Consider the following 18,938-nt stretch of genomic DNA (forward strand, 5'->3'; position numbering starts at 1 on the left):
TGCTGGTGTTCTTATTATTTGGGATAGAATTTTTGGTAAGTAAAATGTATTAAAATCAAAAAATTAAATCATCTCCCTCAATTACAGGAAGCCAAATCTCATATCCTTAATATTTATCTTCCAGGGACATTTGAAGCAGAAAATGAAAAAGTTGTATATGGCTTAACACATCCCATTAATACATTTGAACCAATCAAAGTGCAGGTAACATACTTGTTTTTTATTTTCTGCATTTATATCATTTCATAAATCTTACAGTTAAGAGAAAATCAGCTGTTGAAAAGTGATAGTATATTACACTAACCTGAAAAAAGTTTTAACTATAAAAAATTTAGAAACAACTCTATTACACAAGCAAACGTTTGAATCAAATCAGGCAAAATACATTTTAAAATAACTAATTTTCAAATATGTCTACTGCCTAGAATGACAAAGAAAGTGGCTTCTAAACATATCCTTTCTCAGAATGGACCTGAAATATATTCATGTATTCAGTAGGAGCAATAGTAACATGTATAATTAAGGCTGAACCCACAGTAAGAAAAATATTTGCTTCCAGGATGCATGACTCTGGTTAGAAATTCAACATGAGGGCTTTGCGTTACTCTTCTTGGACCCAAGTGTCAGGAACTATTACAGATTGGTTAAGTCTGTACATTACCTCACTTGCTAAGACTTGTCGGACTGGACCAGTTTTCTGTTAGACATGTGGTACTGGTTGTTCATTGGTCTCAATGGTTGGCACTAGAGAAATCAGGAATGTCTGTGAAGCTCCGATCTGTCAGAGTCAGACCACCACAAATACTCCTGGGGTTAGGCACTCATAAATGAGAAAAAGATAAGAATACTTGAAAAGCTGAAGAGGTTGGTCAATGACAGCTCTGTTCAGGGGACTGGTTACAACATTCGGTAAGTGAGGAAATTACTGGCTCATGTTGGGTCAGCTTTTCCAGACTACTTTGAGTTTCACTGAAAGTTGAAATAACAAAATTGTTGACATCTATTGGGCTTCTACCATGTGCACTGCTAACAGTGCAGCAGAATAATATTTAATGTAGCTATTACTAAAACCTTATAAAGCAGTGGCTCTTTTCATTCCCATTTTCTGGTGGAGGAAACCAAGGTTCCCAGAATTTAAATAATTCACCCAAAGTTACAAAACTTGTTAGCTGTAAGCTTAACCAAGGTGGGTTGAAAGCTAAGCCCAAGACTGGCTGAATTCAATTTAACCTATACACTGTGCTGCCTCTTTACATAAAAGGCCGTAACAGATTGCCTTCAGTTGTTCAGTGAAAGGTATTTTTATCTCCTCGTACACCAAAAGAAGAAAGGTAATTATCTCTCTTCTTTCTTCTCAACTACATGGCATTTCTCTCTGTGTCTCTATCTTGATTAGACTTACTAAGAATATGACCCATCTCTCAGGAGAATATAAGCAAATATTTTGGATCCTTTCTTAATAATAAGCTTTGTGTAAATAAAACCAATTGAGAAAGAGTACACTGAAAGCTACTTTTTCTTCATATAGGAGTTGTCTCCTTATTGCAGTCATTAAAAAAGAGATAGACAACTTCATCTCTATCCTCTAGGGCAGAACTTTATAAACTTAATGTGCATGTGAATCAGAGGATCCTACTAAAATGCAGATTCTGTTCAGTAGTTTTGTGGTCTATTCCAAGATCCTGTGTTTCTAAACAAGCACCTATATGATGCCAGTGCTGCTGGTTGGTGGGTGATTTCTTTCAGAGGCAAGGCTTTGGGAGTGTACAGTCTTGCTGAGGAAAAGGGGGTTTATAACTGAGATAGAATGAGAAAGTGAATATTAAATACAATAAGAACTGCACAAATAGTGGGATGATTAGTATTTTGAGAGGAATGGTGGTCAGAAAATCACAAGTATTTATGAACAGCTGCTGAAACTGTGTTAGGTTCAATTCTCCAGGTCTTTCCCCTCACGTTTCCTTCAGCATGGTAATTGTCACTAGTGGGTCTAAGGTTTAGTGTTTTGCATGTTCACTTATATTGTCAGAAATGTCAAGCCGGCAAGTTGTGATAATTAGGAGTACTTGAACTTATAAAAACATTCACTTATTTTCACCTCCATTCCTTTATATACAGGTAAATTTCTCACCTATTCTGCAGAGGCATCAAAGCAACTTAGGATGACTTCCAACAGACATAGGGTTTTGCTTGTTTGTTTGTTTGTTTTCCTTATTATTAGGCGTAAATAATTCACCTTGCCCTCCTTTGGCATCGTACATTTTCAGAGCACTGAGAAATAAATAAGTGAAAAACAATATTTTCTTTTAAAACATAACCATGTAGTTTTCATGGCTTGTGTCCAGAATGATAGAAACAAAACTGTAGTCAGTTTCCAAAATTACAAAACAGATAAGTTTATTAATGTACATTATAACTTCTAAGCACATTAGTTTTCTATATTATTATTATTGCAAAGCTCCAGGCGAAGTTTCAGCCTAACATTTACCTATTCCTCAGATCTATTCCATTAACCCATTTATGCCTGAGGTTGCAATTTTTTTAATTTTTCCAATTAGACCTTGGTGGTGACCTTGAGCAGTAGGATACAAATAATTCCTACATGCTTAGCATTCCAATAATGGAACACTAGGCATAAATGGTTATGTTCTAAATTATTTCTTAATTACTTCAGATTCCTTATTATGATATTTTAAGCAATTCTTAAGTTATTTTTTATAATCTTAATGGTTCAACTCATTAAAAACACAATGAAAATACTAGCAAAATCACAAATTCTGATAAAGTCAAAACTTCTTTCTCCATTAATTTATTTCTATAATTATCATAGAACTCGTCTCTAGAGTCTATAGCTGATGCTCAACCCCTAGGAGTCTTTTTAGTCTCCTGGTGCATTATGATCATATATATGTCATAAATAGCAAACATTTATTGAACACCTATCACATGTGGGCACACTTTTAACTTCTTCTTTTTTTTCTTTTTTTTTTTTTTGAGACGGAGTCTCACTCTGTCACCCAGGCTGGAGTACAGTGGTGCGATCCCTGCTCACTGCAAGCTCCACCGCCTGCTGGATTCACACCATTCTCCTGCCTCAGTCTCCCGAGAAGCTGGGACTACAGGCACCTGCCACCATGCCCGGCTAATTTTGTGTGTGTGTTTTTAGTAGAGATGGGGTTTCACCGTGTTTGCCAGGATGGTCTCGATCTCCTGACCTCATGATCTGCCCTCCTCAGCCTCCCAAAGTACTGAGATTACAGGCATGAGCCACCGCGCCTGGCCACTTTTAACTTCTATCCATGTCAAATGCATGATATTTAAAGAATGTGGGATTCCTGTTATGCGACTTAAGGGGAACTTTTGCCTCAGTTAGCAAACTTTTCGATCTCTAATTACAGAATATGGACTATTTAATACTCAGAAGTCTAGTATCACAAATTACTCAGAGTATTTTTATGAATATGTGTTGTCTGTAACACAATATAGTAAATAGAGATTTATATTTTAAAATTTTAAACAGATATTCAATCTTTATATGTTTCCATGTTCAACTTTTGTATCCATTGAGCAACACTTAAAAAAGGTGTCATTGGCCAGGCGTGGTGGCTCAGGCCTGTAATCCCTTTGGGAGGCCGAGGCTGGTGGATCATGAGGTCAGAAGTTCAAAACCAGCCTGGCCAACATGGTGAGACCCCGTCGCCACTAAAATACAAAATTAGCCTGGAATGGTGGCATGCGCTTGTAATCCCAGCTACTCAGGAGGCTGAGGCAGGAGAATCACTTGAATCCGGGAGGCACAGGTTGTGGTAAGTCAAAGTCGCTCCACTGCACTCCAGCCTGGGCAACAGAGTGAGATGCTATCTTGAAAAAAAAGAAAGAAAGAAAAGGTGTCCTTAGGGAAGGATGTTGAGTGCACAGGGTGCTAGTTAATTCTGTTGGAAGCAAAGCCTCTTAACTCATTTTTTTCTACTTTGCTGATTGTCTAAACAATTGCCCTGATTTTACATTTCAAAATTACAGTTTTATTGAACTTCAGAAATACTGACAAAAACACACTTAATGGTACACAGTGCATAGAATAGATTACAGCACGGAATGCAATTACACATTAATTTCTATTGCTCTAATCATGCATAACGTATGTGTTAATATATGTAAATTACCTTGAACAATAAAAAATATACATAATCTTTGGTATTTATTCTTTCTGTCATATTTATCTTATTTGAAATAAGCTCTTTTTTTATTCTTTCTAGTTCCATCACTTGTTTTACATATGGACTACATTCTGGGCTACACCTGGATTCTTCAATAAGTTTTCTGTCATATTTAAAGGACCAGGATGGGGTCCAGGTAAACCAAGACTTGGTCTAAGTGAAGAAATTCCAGAGGTAAATAGAGTTCACAGAATTGGAGATGGTGAAGATTAGTCTCATATTGTCAGGTCTACAGCCAGCCTGTACATGTGCTATTTTCATGCAAATCTGTAAAAAGATGTTCCCCCGGTCAGATGCAGTCCTGTGGTGCATAACTTAGTGAGTGTCCACCAACTATGTGCCAATTAAAGGAGTGCCTTCTCCCAGGTGAACACTGCCTTTTGCCTGGGAGCCCAGATTGTGGAGCAGAGCTACAGAGGCTGGTTTTCATATCCACTTGAATGCTTGCCTTTGTGTAGAGCATAACTTCACAAATACAAGCGGCTCAGACACAGAGTCCTGGAACACTACAGATGGAGGGAACTTTAGGAATGAGCCAGTCTAACTTTAACTCCACTCACGAAGAAATGAGGCCCCCAGAACAGATGTATCTAAAGTCACATCAAGGCAGTATGGATTTTGGGTCAAACCATAACTATATTCATTTTATAGTAGAGTAGAAGAATTAAATGCAGAAACCACAATGAAAACCAAAAACAAAAAAGATAGATGTTTAAAACAGAGGAACCCAAATGAAAACTCAGTTTTCACCCAGAATTACTCTTCTGGGAAAGAAAGAGAAGTTTCTTTTTAATCATTTAGAATATAAGTTGTCATTTCTTATCAAATAAATGTTATGTATAGTAATGCAGAAACAATAGGAAGACTAAACTACTCTTAATTTCAAGGATGATACTATGTGTATAAAATTAGCCTGTGATGTTTCAAGGAAATAAAATAAAATAACAGGTTTTATTTAAACATTACTATTTTGAAAAAATCCTAATCTAAGTAATGACATTTTCTCATTCAGTTACCAAAGCTGCCTGGAGTAAGTTTCCCAGACACTTTTGTTTATGTTCACAATTAGTAGTGTAACATCCGCCAACTTGATATAGGTGAAATAATTTTTATATTTCAACTCCAAAAACCTGTTTGCTATGATCCATTTATTGTTTTCTTTTGTCACTAGATAACTCAAAGTGAATACTGTTTTTAAAGTTATATGAGTCCTGGAGTCTGCATTAAAAAATAGATGTGTAGCATTTTGGGGAAACTCAATGCTGGAGTAAAACGTAGTTTATTGGAAATAATTTTCTAAAGTTTCCAACAAATAACTTTACAAAAGTTGTTTCCAACAAAATAGTATTTTTCTTTGAAGTATGATTACCTACACTGCCAAGATTACCTTCTCTCTCTCTCTCTGTTTTTTTTTTTTTTTTTTTTTTTTTTTTCTTCTTTTTTTTGAGACTGTCCCCCAGCTCCAGGTTGGAGTGCAGTCATGCAGTCCCGGCTCACTGCAACCTCTGCCTACTGGGTTCAAGCAGTTCTTCTGCCTCAGCCTCCCGAGTAGCTGGGATTACAGGTGCATGCCACCACGCCCAGCTAATTTTTATATTATTGGTAGAGATGGGGTTTCACCATGTTGGCCAGGCTGATCATGAACTCTTGACCTCAAGTGATCCGCCCACCTCGGCCTCGGAAAGTGCTGGGATTACAGGTGTGAGCCACCGCGTCTGGCTACCTTCTGTTTTTTTCTTTTACTTTGCCTTTGGCGTCATATGTGATCATGGACATATTATCAAATAGGAAAGATCCATCCCATTCATTTAGACTATCTTTATAATTTGCACATTTTGCTGAATTAGTTCTTATGCTGCTCTTTAAGGCAGACTACATCATAATTGTCATGCTTTCAAAATGGGGAAAAAAGTATCCTAACTTACAGACAAGTTTCTATTTTAAAAAATTATGCTGGCCTTTTTTTTTTTAAAAAAATAGCAAATACATTTTTTCAAATATCTCTCTTAGTGTGAATTTCAGTAAGAGAAATAAGTCTGGAGCAATATAAAGGAAATGGTTCTTTCTTGTCTACCTAGGTCACTGGGAAAGATGTTCCCTTCTCATCATCTGCATCTCAGCTATTAAAGATATACACAGTTGTACAGTTTGCTCTGATGCTAGCGTTTTATGAAGAGACCTTTGCAGATACAGCTGTAAGTAATATCCATTTTAAATAGTGTGAGAACATTATCTGTTACTTTGTTTGAAAATGAAAATAAGCTCCCATATTAAGGTTATGGTTTATTCTTCTCTGTAGTTGTCTGCTGTAATTTTGGCAATGTCTCACATTTAAACAGGTAAAACAAATCTTCTAGACTACTAAATGTAAATGAATTCATTCTATCCAAATTGCTTCTGTGTAGAATGTTCACCAAGTGGTATGCTGTTAATTTGTGTGATAAATAAGAAATTATTTGCCATCAACAAATTTTATTACAATTACAATAAAAATACTTCAGAATTCAGAATTAAATGTGTGGGAAAGCATACTTTTCAGCAATTTCAACATATTTACCTTCATTTAGAGAATTCCTTGATAGAATTACTTTAAAGGGTTTCAAGGTAGAGTTTAATTCCTTTAGTCTGACCTTTCTAAAACATTCAGAATATTCCGATTTGTCTGGTGCAAATAGAAGAGCACTAGACCAGGATTAAGTTCAGGGATCGCCACTTTGGGGGTCACTTTTTTGGCCAAAAAAGAATACGTATACTACCTAGATTTTGGAAAGATCAAAAATAACATAAGGTATATGAAAATATGCTGTAAATTGCAAACAAAAAAGAAGAGAAAAACAGGTATTTTGTTTTGTTTTATAGATTTATTTGTATTATATTTTCATTTAAAATTTTAAAATCATTTAAAAGGTACATGAAAGCAGTAAGGTAACTAAATCTAAAGTAGGTAAAGTGAAAATAGAATCACAGATGAGTTTTAAAAAATGCTGTTTTCATACCTTGTTACCAATAAAATATGCACCCTCTGGAAAACCTCAGTGAATCAGTAATGTTGAAGGTTACACAGTAACTCTATGAATAATAGTTGTATTGGAAAGAAACAGAGGTGGAGCAAAGTGGTGGTTAAGATACTCTTATTCTTTAAGGCGTATAGGACACTTAAAATTGATGGATGAAATATACAAAAACATAATTCTTAAAATGCACAGAACAGCTGGCAAAAATTGAAGGACACCTAAGGAGCTAAAATGTTGATGATATATTAATCCAGTGAGACAATTGAACATATATTCTGATAGCTGTCCTAGCTGTTATTTTAAAGTAATTAAAATAAACTTCTAAAATATAAAAATTGATAACTAGCATGCAAAAATTAATGACTTACATAGCAGCTTAAACTAATGCATTAAAAGACAGACTAAACTGAGGACTGGCGTGGTGGCTCATGCCTAATCCCAGCACTTTCGGAGGCTGAGGAGGACAGATCAGGTCAGGAGATCGAGACCATCCTGGCTAATAAGGTGAAAACACATCTCTTTTAAAAATACAAAGAATAATTAGCCGGGCGTGGTGTCGGGTGCCTGTAGTCCCAGCTACTCGGGAAGCTGAGGCAGGAGAAAGGTGTGAACCCAGGAGGCGGAGCTTGCAGTGAGCCGAGATCACGCCACTGCACTCCAGCTTGGGTGACAGAGTGAGACCCCGTCTCAAAAAAAAAAAAAAAAAAAAAAAAAAAAAAAAAAAAAAAAAAAAAAAAAAAAAAGATGAACTAAATTAATCGTCCATTGTACAGTGCTAAAGCCAATAAAGAGATTAAAAACATGGAAGAGACGTTATCTTCAGATACGAAGAGCTGTGGAAAAGTCTAAAAGAAAATACAGCAATCCAGGAAAAAAACTTAAATGAATAAAGATAGGATTAACAGTCAGTGAATACAGATAATAATAAATCATTTTCAAAGAACAATGTATATTATTGATAGGCATCAGTCGATCTACTCAAAAACTCCATCATAAAAGAAATTAATAAAGAATGTATGCTGAAAAATGAATCTAATCTAGGATTATCATTAATAATTTCAATATAAGACCTATGGAACTATTTTAATTACTTAGGCACCTTTAATTAAAATAATTAATTATTTTAGTTAATTAGGCATCATAATCTAAGTATGATGATGCCACTGTAACAGTTCTATATGTTCCATATGATTTATATAGTGAATTATAAGGAAAGAAGTCTTCTTGAAATAGGTCCTGAGAAGGACTTTTAGGCAGGAGTATCAAGTGGGACTTTTCTTTATTGTATATGGCAGAAATTCAACGTGGAGTGGATTTATTAACTAACATTACTGAAAAGTTTGGGACTATTGCTTCTTTAGACAGTGCTGGACCCAAGAGGGCAAATAATGTCATCAGGAATGTTCTTTCCTTCCTGCAGCTATGCTTTTCTCAGGGCAAATTCTCCTATAAACTGTGACGCTTCGTGGTGGCAAGATGGCTGCCAACTTGCTCTAGGTTAAATACTGCCATACAAAGAACCCCACAAGTGAAAATACCCAAATTGAGCCTGACGTTATGGCTTGGTTTATCTGTACATCACTGAACGAATCTATGTATGTGGTCCTGGATTCTGTACCTAACCTACGAATGGGAGGGCAGGGTCAACTATGCAGGATCCACATGGTCTATGAAGAAGAACAGAGTGACTTGAAAAAAAAAAATGAGGTGATATATTATAGAAAAAAGGAAATAGGCTCAAGTAGGCAAAAATAACAAATGTTAGATCTATATAACATAGCAGATGTGCTCACACATAAATATGTGATTTGAACTTGTTTTCAAAAAAAAGCATTTAATCACTTATAAATACCTAGTGACATATAAACATGCCTGTAGGATAACATTTTCATTAAGATATCTATGGTAGGAGTGTCCATTAGGTGTCTTCTACTCTAAAAAAACAGAATATTCAATTAAATTTGTCTGGAATATGGCAAGTGTTTCCAGGATTGATTACTTCAGCAGTTCAAACATGCAGCACTTCTAAAAGGGCTTCTCTAATTCCTTTGGATTTTGTCATCATAAAATAATTACAATAACTCCAGTCATCCTGCCCTTATAGCTTTTGACCAAAGGCAGTAAATTCAATACTTCTAGAGTATCTTGTTAATTTTATTTCATTTTATTTAAGAAGGAAAACACACACAGAGACACATTTCTTCTGAGCAAACTTCCTTTCATGCCTCATTTCTCAGGACACGCCCACACTAAACCAATAACTAACATCAGGTCATGAATTAACCATGAGTGAATTATACCAAGTATAATTCTTGCCCTCAGGATAAAGTGGTACTCACTTACCTCTGAGCACATTCCTCATATATACCTGGACAAAATCAGCACAGTTTTAGTACAAAATAAATGGAAGATATATTTTAGTTGGGCATCTGATAGTGTATACAATGTGTCCTGCTAAATAGGTTTTCGGAAAGTCGTGATAGAGATTATTGAATAGTGCATTGAGAAAAACCATCTTAATTTTTTTAACTTTTATTTTAAGTTCGGGGGTACATGTGCAGTTTTGTTACATAGGCAAACCTGTGTCATGAGGGGTTTGTTGTATGGATTATTTTATCACCTAAGTATTAAGCCTAGTACCTATTAGTTATTTTTCCTGATCCTCTTCCTCCTCCCACCCTCCACCCTCCAATAGGCCCCATTGTGTGTTGTTCCCCTCTCTGTGTCCATGTGTTCTCATCATTTAGCTCCCACTTGTAAGTGAGAACATGCTGATATTTAGTTTTCTGTTCCTGTGTTAGTTTGCTAAGGATAATGGCCTCCAGCTCCATTCATGTCCCTGCAAAGGACATGGTCTCATTCTTTTTGGTGGCTGCATAGTATTCCATGGTGTATACTTACCACATTTTCTTTATCCAGTCTATCATTGATGGGCATTTAGGATGATTCCATGTCTTTGATACTGTGAAAAGTGTTTCAATGATCATATGCATACATTTAACTTTATAATGGAATGATTTATATTCCCTTGGATATATACCTAGTAATGGGATTACTGGGTGGAATAGTATTTCTGTCTTTATGTCTTTGAGGAATTCCACACTGTCTTTCACAATGATTGAACTAATTTCCACTCCCACCAACAGTGTAGAAGCATTCCTTTTTCCCAAGAAGCTCACCAACATCTGTTATTTTGTGACTTTTTAACAGTAGCCATTCTGACTGGCGGGAGATAGTACCCCATTGTGGTTTTGATTTGCATTTCTCTAATGATCAGAGATGTTGAGCTTTTTTTTCATATGATTGTTGCCTGCATGCATGTCTTCCTTTGAAAAGTGTCTGTTCATGTTCTTTGCCCACTTTTTATGGGATTGTTTGTCTTTTTCTTACAAATGTGTTTAAGTTCCTTATAGATGCTTGATATTATACCTTTGTTGGATGCATAGTTTGCAAAACTTGTCTCCCATTCTGTGGGTTATCTTTTTACTCTGTTGATAATTTCTTTTGCTGTGCAGAAGCTTTTCAGTTTAATTAGATCCCATTTGTTAATTTTTGGTTTTGTTGTAATTGTTTTTGGCATCTTCATCATTAAATCTTTGTCTGTGTCTGTGTCCTGAATGGTATTGCCTAGGTTGCCATACAGGGCTTTTTTAGTTTTAGGTTTTACATTTAAGTCTTTAATCTATCCTGAGTTAATTTTTGTATATACAGTAAGGAAGGGGTCCAGTTTTAATCTTCTTCATATGGCTAGGCAGTTATCCCAGCACCACTTATTGAATAGGGAATCCTTTCCCCATTGCTTGTTTTTGTCAGGTTTATAAAGATCAGATAGTTGTAAGTGTGCAGTTGTAGTTCTGAGTTCTCTATTCCATTCCATTGCCCTATGTGACTGTTTTTGTACCAGTATCATGCTGCTTTGGTTACTGTAGACCTGTAGTATAGTTTAAACTTGGGTAATGTGATGTCTCCAGCTTTGTTCTTTTTGCTTAGGATTGCCTTGGCTATTTGGGTTCTTTTTTTGCTTTCATGTGCATTATTCACAATAGCAAAGACTTGGAATCAACCCAAATGTCCATCAGTGACAGACTCTATTAAGAAAATGTGGCACATATACACCATGGAATACTGTGCAGCCATAAAAAAGGATGAGTTCATGTCCTTTGTAGGGACACGGATGCAGCTGGAAGCTGTCATTCTCAGCAAATTATCATAAGAACAGAAAACCAAACACCGCATGTTCTCACTCATAGGTGGGAATTGAACAATGAGATCACTTGAACACATGACTGGGACCTATTGTGGGGAGGGGGGGGGGAAGGGATAGCATTAGGAGATATACCTAATGTTAATGATGAGTTGATGGGTGCAGCGCACCGACATGGCACATGTATATATATGTAACAAACATGCACATTGTGCAGGTGTACCCTAGAACTTAAAGTATAATTTTAAAAAAAGTAGTTTTTTTCTAATTCTGTGAAGAATGACAATGTTTGTCTAGTTCTGTGAAGAATGTTTAATAGGCATAGCGTTGAATCTATACATTGCTTTGGGCAGTATGGCTATTTAAATGATATTGAATCTTGCTATCCATGAGCATGGAATGGTTTTCCATTTGTTTGTGTCAATATCCAATTTCTTTGAGTAGTGTTTTGTAGCTCTCCTTCTAGAGATCTTTCCCCTTCCTGGTTATCTGTATCCCTAGGCTTTTATTCTTCTTGTGGCAATTATGAATGGAGTTCATTCCTGATTTTGCGCTCGGCTTGACTGTCATAGGTGTATAGAAATCCCAGGGATTTTTCACATGATTTTTGTATCCTGAGACTTTGCTGAAGTTGTTTATCAGCTTAAGAAGCTTTTGGGCCGAGACCGTGGGCTTTTCTAGATAGGGAATCATGTCGTCTGCAAATCTGGATAGTTTGACTTCCTCTCTTCCTATTGTTGCCTTTTGTTCCTTTCTCTTGCCTGATTGCCCTGCCCAGAACTTAAAATACTATGTTGAATAGGAGTGATGAGAGAGGACATCCTTGTCTTGTGCTGGTTTCAAGGGGAATGCTTCCAACATTTGCCTATGCAGTATAATATAAGCTGTGGGTTTGTCTTATATGGATCTTATTATTTTGAGGCATTTTCCTTCAATACCTAGTTTATTGAGAGTGAACAATATGAAGGGGTGTTGAATTTTAGAGAAAGCCTTTTCTGCATCTATTGGGATAATCATGTGCTTTTTGTCTTTAGTTGTGTTAATGTGATGAATCTCATTGACTGATTTGTGTATGTTGAACCAACCTTGCACCCAGGGATAAAGCCTACTTAATCATGGTGGATAAGCTTTTTGATGTGCTGCTGGATTTGGTTTGCCAGTATTTTGTTGAGAATTCTTGCATTGCTGTCAGTCAAGAATATTGGCCTGAAGTTTTTGAAACAGCTTCAGTAGAAATGATACCAGTTCTTCTTTATACTTCTGGTAGAATTCGGCTGTGAATCTGTCTGGTGCTGGCCTTTTGTTGATTGGTAGGTTATTTGTTACTGCCTCAATTTTAGAGCTCACTACTGGTCTCTTCAGGGTTTTAATATCTTCCTGGTTCAGTCTTAGGAGGGTGTATGTATCCAGGAAATTCTTCTAGATTTTCTAGTGTACGTGCATACAAGTGTTCATAATATTCTCTGATTGTTGTTTGTACTTCTGTGGGGTCACTGGCAATATCCTCCTTGTTGTTTTTGATAGTGTTGATCTGAATCTTCTGTTTTTTCTTTATCAATCTAACTAGCAGTCTTTCTACTTTATCAATGTTTTCCTCCAAACAGCTCCTGGATTAGTTGATCTTTCAAATGGATTTTCATGTTTCAATCTCCTTCAGTTCAGTTCTGATTTTGGTTATTTCTTGTGATATCTTTGGGATTTCTTTGCTCTTGATTTCTCTAGTTATTTAGTTGTGATATTAGGTTGTCAACTTGAGATGTTTCTAACTTTTTGATGTGGACTTTAAGTGCTATAAATTTCCCTCTTAACACTGCCTTAGCTGTGTCCTAGAGATTCTAGTATGTTGTGTCTTTGTTCTCACTAGTTTCAAAGAGCTTCTTGATTTCTGCCTTAATTTCATCATTTACCCAAAAGTGATTCAGGAGCAGATTATTCAATTTCCATGTAATTATATGGTTTTGAGTGAATTTCTTAGTCTTAATTTCTAATTTGATTTGCTATGGTCTGAAAGACTGTGGGTTATGATTTCAGGTCTTTTGCATTTGCTGAGTAGTGTTTTACTTTCAATTTTGTGATTGATTTTAGATTATGTGTCACGTCACGAGAAGAATGTAAATTCTGTTGTTTCTGGGTGGAGAGTTCTGAATGTATTTATCAGGTCCATTTGCTCTAGTGCTGAGTTCAGGTGCTGAATATCTGTGTTAATTCTTTGCCTGGATGATCTAATATTATCAGTGGGGTAGTAAAGTCCCCCACTATTATTGTGTGGGAGTCTAAGTCTCTTTGAAGATCTCTAAGAACTTGCTTTATAAATCTGGGTACTCCTGTGTTGGGTGCATACATATTTAGGATAGTTAGAATTTCTTGTTGATTTGATCCCATAAAGGGACAGAGAAAAGTCTACCAAACAATTGGAAAACAGAAAGAAGGCTGGGCTGCAATCCAAGTTTCTGACAAAACAGACATTAAACCAAGAACACCCATTTTAATTTTAACATTATTTTAAAACTTTAATGATTGGTGTTGTCCATATATATTTCTTTTTTGTGTGTGTTCAAAGTTAGTAACCAAATTATTCTCCATATAGGAACCCCGACTTTAAACAATAGGTAAATTTTTGTGTGCTCTCTGTCCAAATATGTATTTTTCTAAATAAAGGAAAAGCCACATGGAAACATATGATAGAATTGTATTATTGTAGCAGAAAATGATTATTCTTTTTTCCATTTTGTGAAGCAAACATAGGAACTAGGATACTATGGGGCCAGAAGTTTTTGGAAAATGTAATGATTGGACATACAGTTACTGTTTGTTTTTCTTACATGTGCTAGAGCTAATGATGAAACAAACTGCATATTGTACCAGGTTTATTTGGCTTTTGCCTCCAAAATGACAAAATTTGAAACAAGAATTTCTTTTTGGACCAAAGCTTTTATAACAGTGGCATGAACCACATCACTCTTGACAGTACACACCTACACATCAAACCACCAAAATGCTTAGACTTCATATCTGTTTAACATAAGGTCTCACTGATTACTTTGTTTAATATATTAATTTCACTGATTACTTTGTTTAATATATTAACTTAATATTTTCACCCCAAATAGAACTAAAATGTACATCAATAATAGAGCTTACACAGTTGAATGAGACAAAAATAAAAGCCAGGTCATCTGTGTCTAAATACCCAACTCTTGATATACTGACCAATGTTGAGTACAGTTTGCATTATTGATTTTTATTAGTTATATTAAATAAAATCTCTAAATAAATTATACTGATTCATAGAAACAAAAGATGGAGATGTACTCATTTTAAGCTATGTGAGCCTCCATGCTAATTTTGAAAAAGTGGCCATTAACATTTGAATGCTTGGGCATGAGTGAGTGCTTCCTGGGTAAAAATGTAGTGAGATGCTGTGTACATTAAAAGATATGACTTACAGCATGGTTTTCACAAGATTTCTCTACTGTCATGAAAAACTATATGAGAAACTCATGTCGATATATTGACAAAGAGAAATATCAGGTGTTGAAACCCTTTTCAAACTGAACTTAGACTTGGAGACAGCTTCATTCCTGACACAGATTAAATTTGAAAGGTGCATTTGCTTGTTTCCCACATGTGTTTTTCTTTGCTGAGAATATGCTGTGTTACCAGGAAGAAAGGTTGCTTATTTGCAAAATTCTATAGTGCCTTTCTAGTCTCAGGGATGTCTAAAAGCATACAAAGACATTAAAATCCAACAGCAATATTTTTTTCCAGATTCACTGTAGCCAATAATCACACAGAAAAGTTGTGGCTGACTTGTAATTGGGGACCCTACTGTGGTACCACAGCCTTTTCTGTTTATGCATATATTAGAGAAGATAAATACTTGCTTGTTTTATGTATGCAAGTTCTATATAAATAACTTTGGGAGTCAAAAAAGCAATTTGATGGCCACCACAAAGGCATAAGAGACACATTCCTTTCTTACTGAAACTTGCAGAGCATACATTTAAATATATAGTGTTTCGTTTAGTGATATGACCCACGGACTTTTATGTTGATTTTGGTTTAGTAATGCTTGAAAAATCAATTCCTCAGCTGCCAGGGTCCACTTCCTGGGGTGATATCATGAATACATGTTTGAAATAAAAATACGTATTGCACTAGCATGTTCTACAAACCAAAATTGAAAAGGCAATTCCCTTTTAAATAATAGACACACAAAAAAACAGTTTGAATATTCAATAAGGTCTTGTAATAGGATATGTAATAAAGTTACTGCAGATACATTTGAACACAGATTACTTTGATGATATACTTCAAGTTAACAGGACATCTGAGAGTATCCAATATAAATTTGGAAACATTTTTATGGTTTTTAATTCCCCTGAATGCCACGCTCTGTAAAACATTATGGGCACTACACTTTTGTAACTAATGTTTTCATGCTGGCATTTTTTAATAAACCCACTGAAAAAACTTTCTGTAAAAATATCAATTTTTTTGGTCTACTCTCATAGCAGAGAGTGTCACTTGCACAAATTAGATCTAGTTTAGGTTCTACATGAAACCTTTCAAGTCAATGTCCAGGGTATACTGTTTTTCTGTAGTCTACCCCCTTGGGATTTCATTTCGTTAAGATTTTAGGTGGTAACTAAGGTAATGTGGGAAAAAAAAAGAAATGTAGGCCAAAATGAGCATCAATTATAATATAAAGCCATGAAATGAATGTAATGAATTTGAAAGCTACCTTTCAAATAAGCATAGACTACAGAAATGTAGAAAAGTGATCATTGTATTTTCCCAAATGCATTATTTTTGTCCACTATATTTAAATATATTAATAAACTGGGAAATTACACATTTAATAGTGTCATATGCATCAAATAATATAATGTTAACTTTGAGATTAAATATATCTTTATATCACTATTAGTCTTTTCTAATTTGGTGAGTATCAGGCAGCTTCTTTAAAAAGTTATCATATAACACAATCAATGATAACCTCCTCATAATTTAAATTACAATCTCACTTTGATTTATTAAGTATATTTAAAAATTAAGCAATTTAATCCTGCTTTGGAAACTCCAGTCTAAATGCACAGTTCTTTGGAGTTACATTTCCTCATTAAAAGTATTCCACATAAAGAGGCCAAGCACAGTGGCTCATGTCTGTAATCCTGCACTTTAGGAGGCCGAGGTGGGTGGATCACTTGAGATCAGGAGTTTGAGACCAGTCTGTCCAAGCTGTTGAAACTCCATCTCTACTAAAAATAGAAAAAATAGCCAGGCGTGGTGGCAGGTACCTGTAATCCCAACTACTCTGGAGGCTGAGGCAAGAGAAGCACTTGAACCCAGGAGGTGGAGGTTGTGCAGGAGCCAAGATTGTGCTATTGCACTCCAGCCTAGGTGATAGAGCGAGACTCTGTCTCAAGAAAAAAAAAAGGAAAAAAAAAAGCAATCCATTTAGAAAGAGAGTCTGGTAGGTCTCTCTGAAATGGTCTTTTAACACCTTTTCTATTCTGTGTTTTGGAAAATAATGAAAAGGTATGTAGTTCATAGATCCACTTGTTTCTTAGTAAGAAAATAAAAGTTTCCATTTAAAAGTGTATGGAAATTTGTGCTGATTTCAGTAAGATCTTAAAGCAAATACAAATTATTCAGAGTGGCTTCCACAAAATAGTTTTACGGAGCATTCAAGAAAGATAATATGTTAACAACCGACTCTTGTGGCAACTGTTGTAGGATCTTTCTTTGCTAGAGGTTTTCAGTCCTGGACTAATTACTATCCAATACTGAGGCACAACCCTTTGGTGTTCTCGACTCAGTGAATGTCCAGTGAATCATGAGATTTTCCAGTCTGTCTGGTAGGAACATGCATTATACCCATACTGGGCATTGTAACTCTGATCCTTTTTTGCCCTTGGATAATTTCTTCAGTGTATCACACATGAGCTGTTACACTAAAGACTTGACTGGCACTCTGCAAAATTTTAGGGTTCTCCATGTATAACTCTCCCTTTTTTTGGTACTCTATTTTCCAAACGCTAGCCTCCTTGGCTTCTCTCAAATCCTGGGTCCTTCTCCGCAATTCAGGGAATCCCCCAAGCTCCTCTGAGTCCCTCTGTGTTGTGACCTAGAAACTCTCAAGGTAGGAAACTGGTGCAATATGGATCATATTATTTGTATCCCATTTCCCTGAGACGGCTGTTCTTTGTTGCCTGGTGCCCTGTGATTTGAAAACAATCATTTCAGATATATTGCTATTGTTTTTCAGGTAGGAGGGTGAATTTCTCTATCTTATCAGGTATACATTTATATTTTAATGGAGTAGAACCATAGTGTCAAATTTTTTGTAGAAACTGATGAACTCCGTGTCAATTCAATGTTTTGAAGTACATGCTAATTATACTTTTTAGCCAATATATTTTCACCTTTGATATATTGATTGTGTTTGCTTCTTGCTTGAAACTCTAGCAAATGTTTATTGTAGTTATATTCTTGTTGGTATGCTTTAGTAGTAGCCACCTAGGGAGTTCTGAAAATGTAGGAAAAATAATAAGATAGCCAATATTGACAATTATTTTAAAGAGCAAGAAATGCTTTCAAGACAGATTCTTGAGACTCACATATAATTATACATTGCAGTATGGTGTCACATTGGATTCTGCTCTTGTGTTTATGTTGTAACACTGGGAAGCATCTTCAGGCCTTAGGATTCAGCATGACAAATCCATAAGCTCATAGCATCTGGAAGGTGGAGCCCTCAGAGCTATAGCGGTAATGAGGGCAGCAGAATAAGTGTGCCAGGAAACCCAATCTGCTGCCTTCATATCAGAAGTTATAGAGGTTTATGCGTTAGACAATATTAGCCTCATTTTACAGATGTCTGACAAGATGAGCATTAATCAAAATAATGAATTTTGCAGACATTGTCAGGCACCTTTTAGGGAAACTACTAAAAATGCACCATCTTGTGATCATAAGAAAATCTAGACTTTTCATTTCTAAATCTTTAGAATAAAATTATGGAAAATATTATCAAATCATCTTTGACAATGCATAAAGTTAAAAAAAATTATTTCATATAGAAACATACTGTTATTTTAGGATATGGTGACCGAGTTTGATAGCTCCTTTGTGAGGTTTGTTTGATGGGGAAACGTGAGAGGAGGTTGTATTGACCACTAAGGTTTTCCCATGCAAGGGTAGGACAATGATGGTCTTCTTCAAGAACAAAAGGGCTTTCTTCTTCTTAATATCTGTGGGCAAAAGAAGAATTCCCACACATTCATTGACTGTTTAAGTAACATGGCATCAAACATGTAATTCTGCTGTTTTTGTGTTGTTAATGATATCTCTTCCTAAGTATATTTTTTCCATCTATTTAAAGAAAGTTGGAGGAGACAGGGTTCTGCAGGCACACTTGGGGCTACGAATCTATACCATCATCCTTGCACTGGGAAACCTATGAAAACAAGAGCTACCAAATATATATATATATATATA

At 35.6% G+C, this 18,938-nt stretch overlaps 1 protein-coding gene across 1 annotated transcript in view; it reads left to right on the forward strand.

Annotated features, from left to right (window-relative positions):
* The window catches only part of AGMO (alkylglycerol monooxygenase), a 373,644-nt gene that overhangs the window by 182,788 nt on the left and 171,918 nt on the right, over positions 1-18,938 (forward strand). Inside the window, exons 7-10 of the mRNA XM_017889065.1 lie at positions 1-35; positions 125-204; positions 4,257-4,391; positions 6,296-6,412. Of these exons, the coding sequence (XP_017744554.1) occupies positions 1-35; positions 125-204; positions 4,257-4,391; positions 6,296-6,412 (367 nt within the window). The remainder of the gene's footprint in view (positions 36-124; positions 205-4,256; positions 4,392-6,295; positions 6,413-18,938) is intronic.

The sequence above is a fragment of the Rhinopithecus bieti genome, unplaced genomic scaffold (genome assembly GCF_001698545.2).
Source record: "Rhinopithecus bieti isolate Rb0 unplaced genomic scaffold, ASM169854v2 scaffold_16834, whole genome shotgun sequence".
NCBI classification, from domain to species: Eukaryota; Metazoa; Chordata; class Mammalia; order Primates; family Cercopithecidae; genus Rhinopithecus; species Rhinopithecus bieti.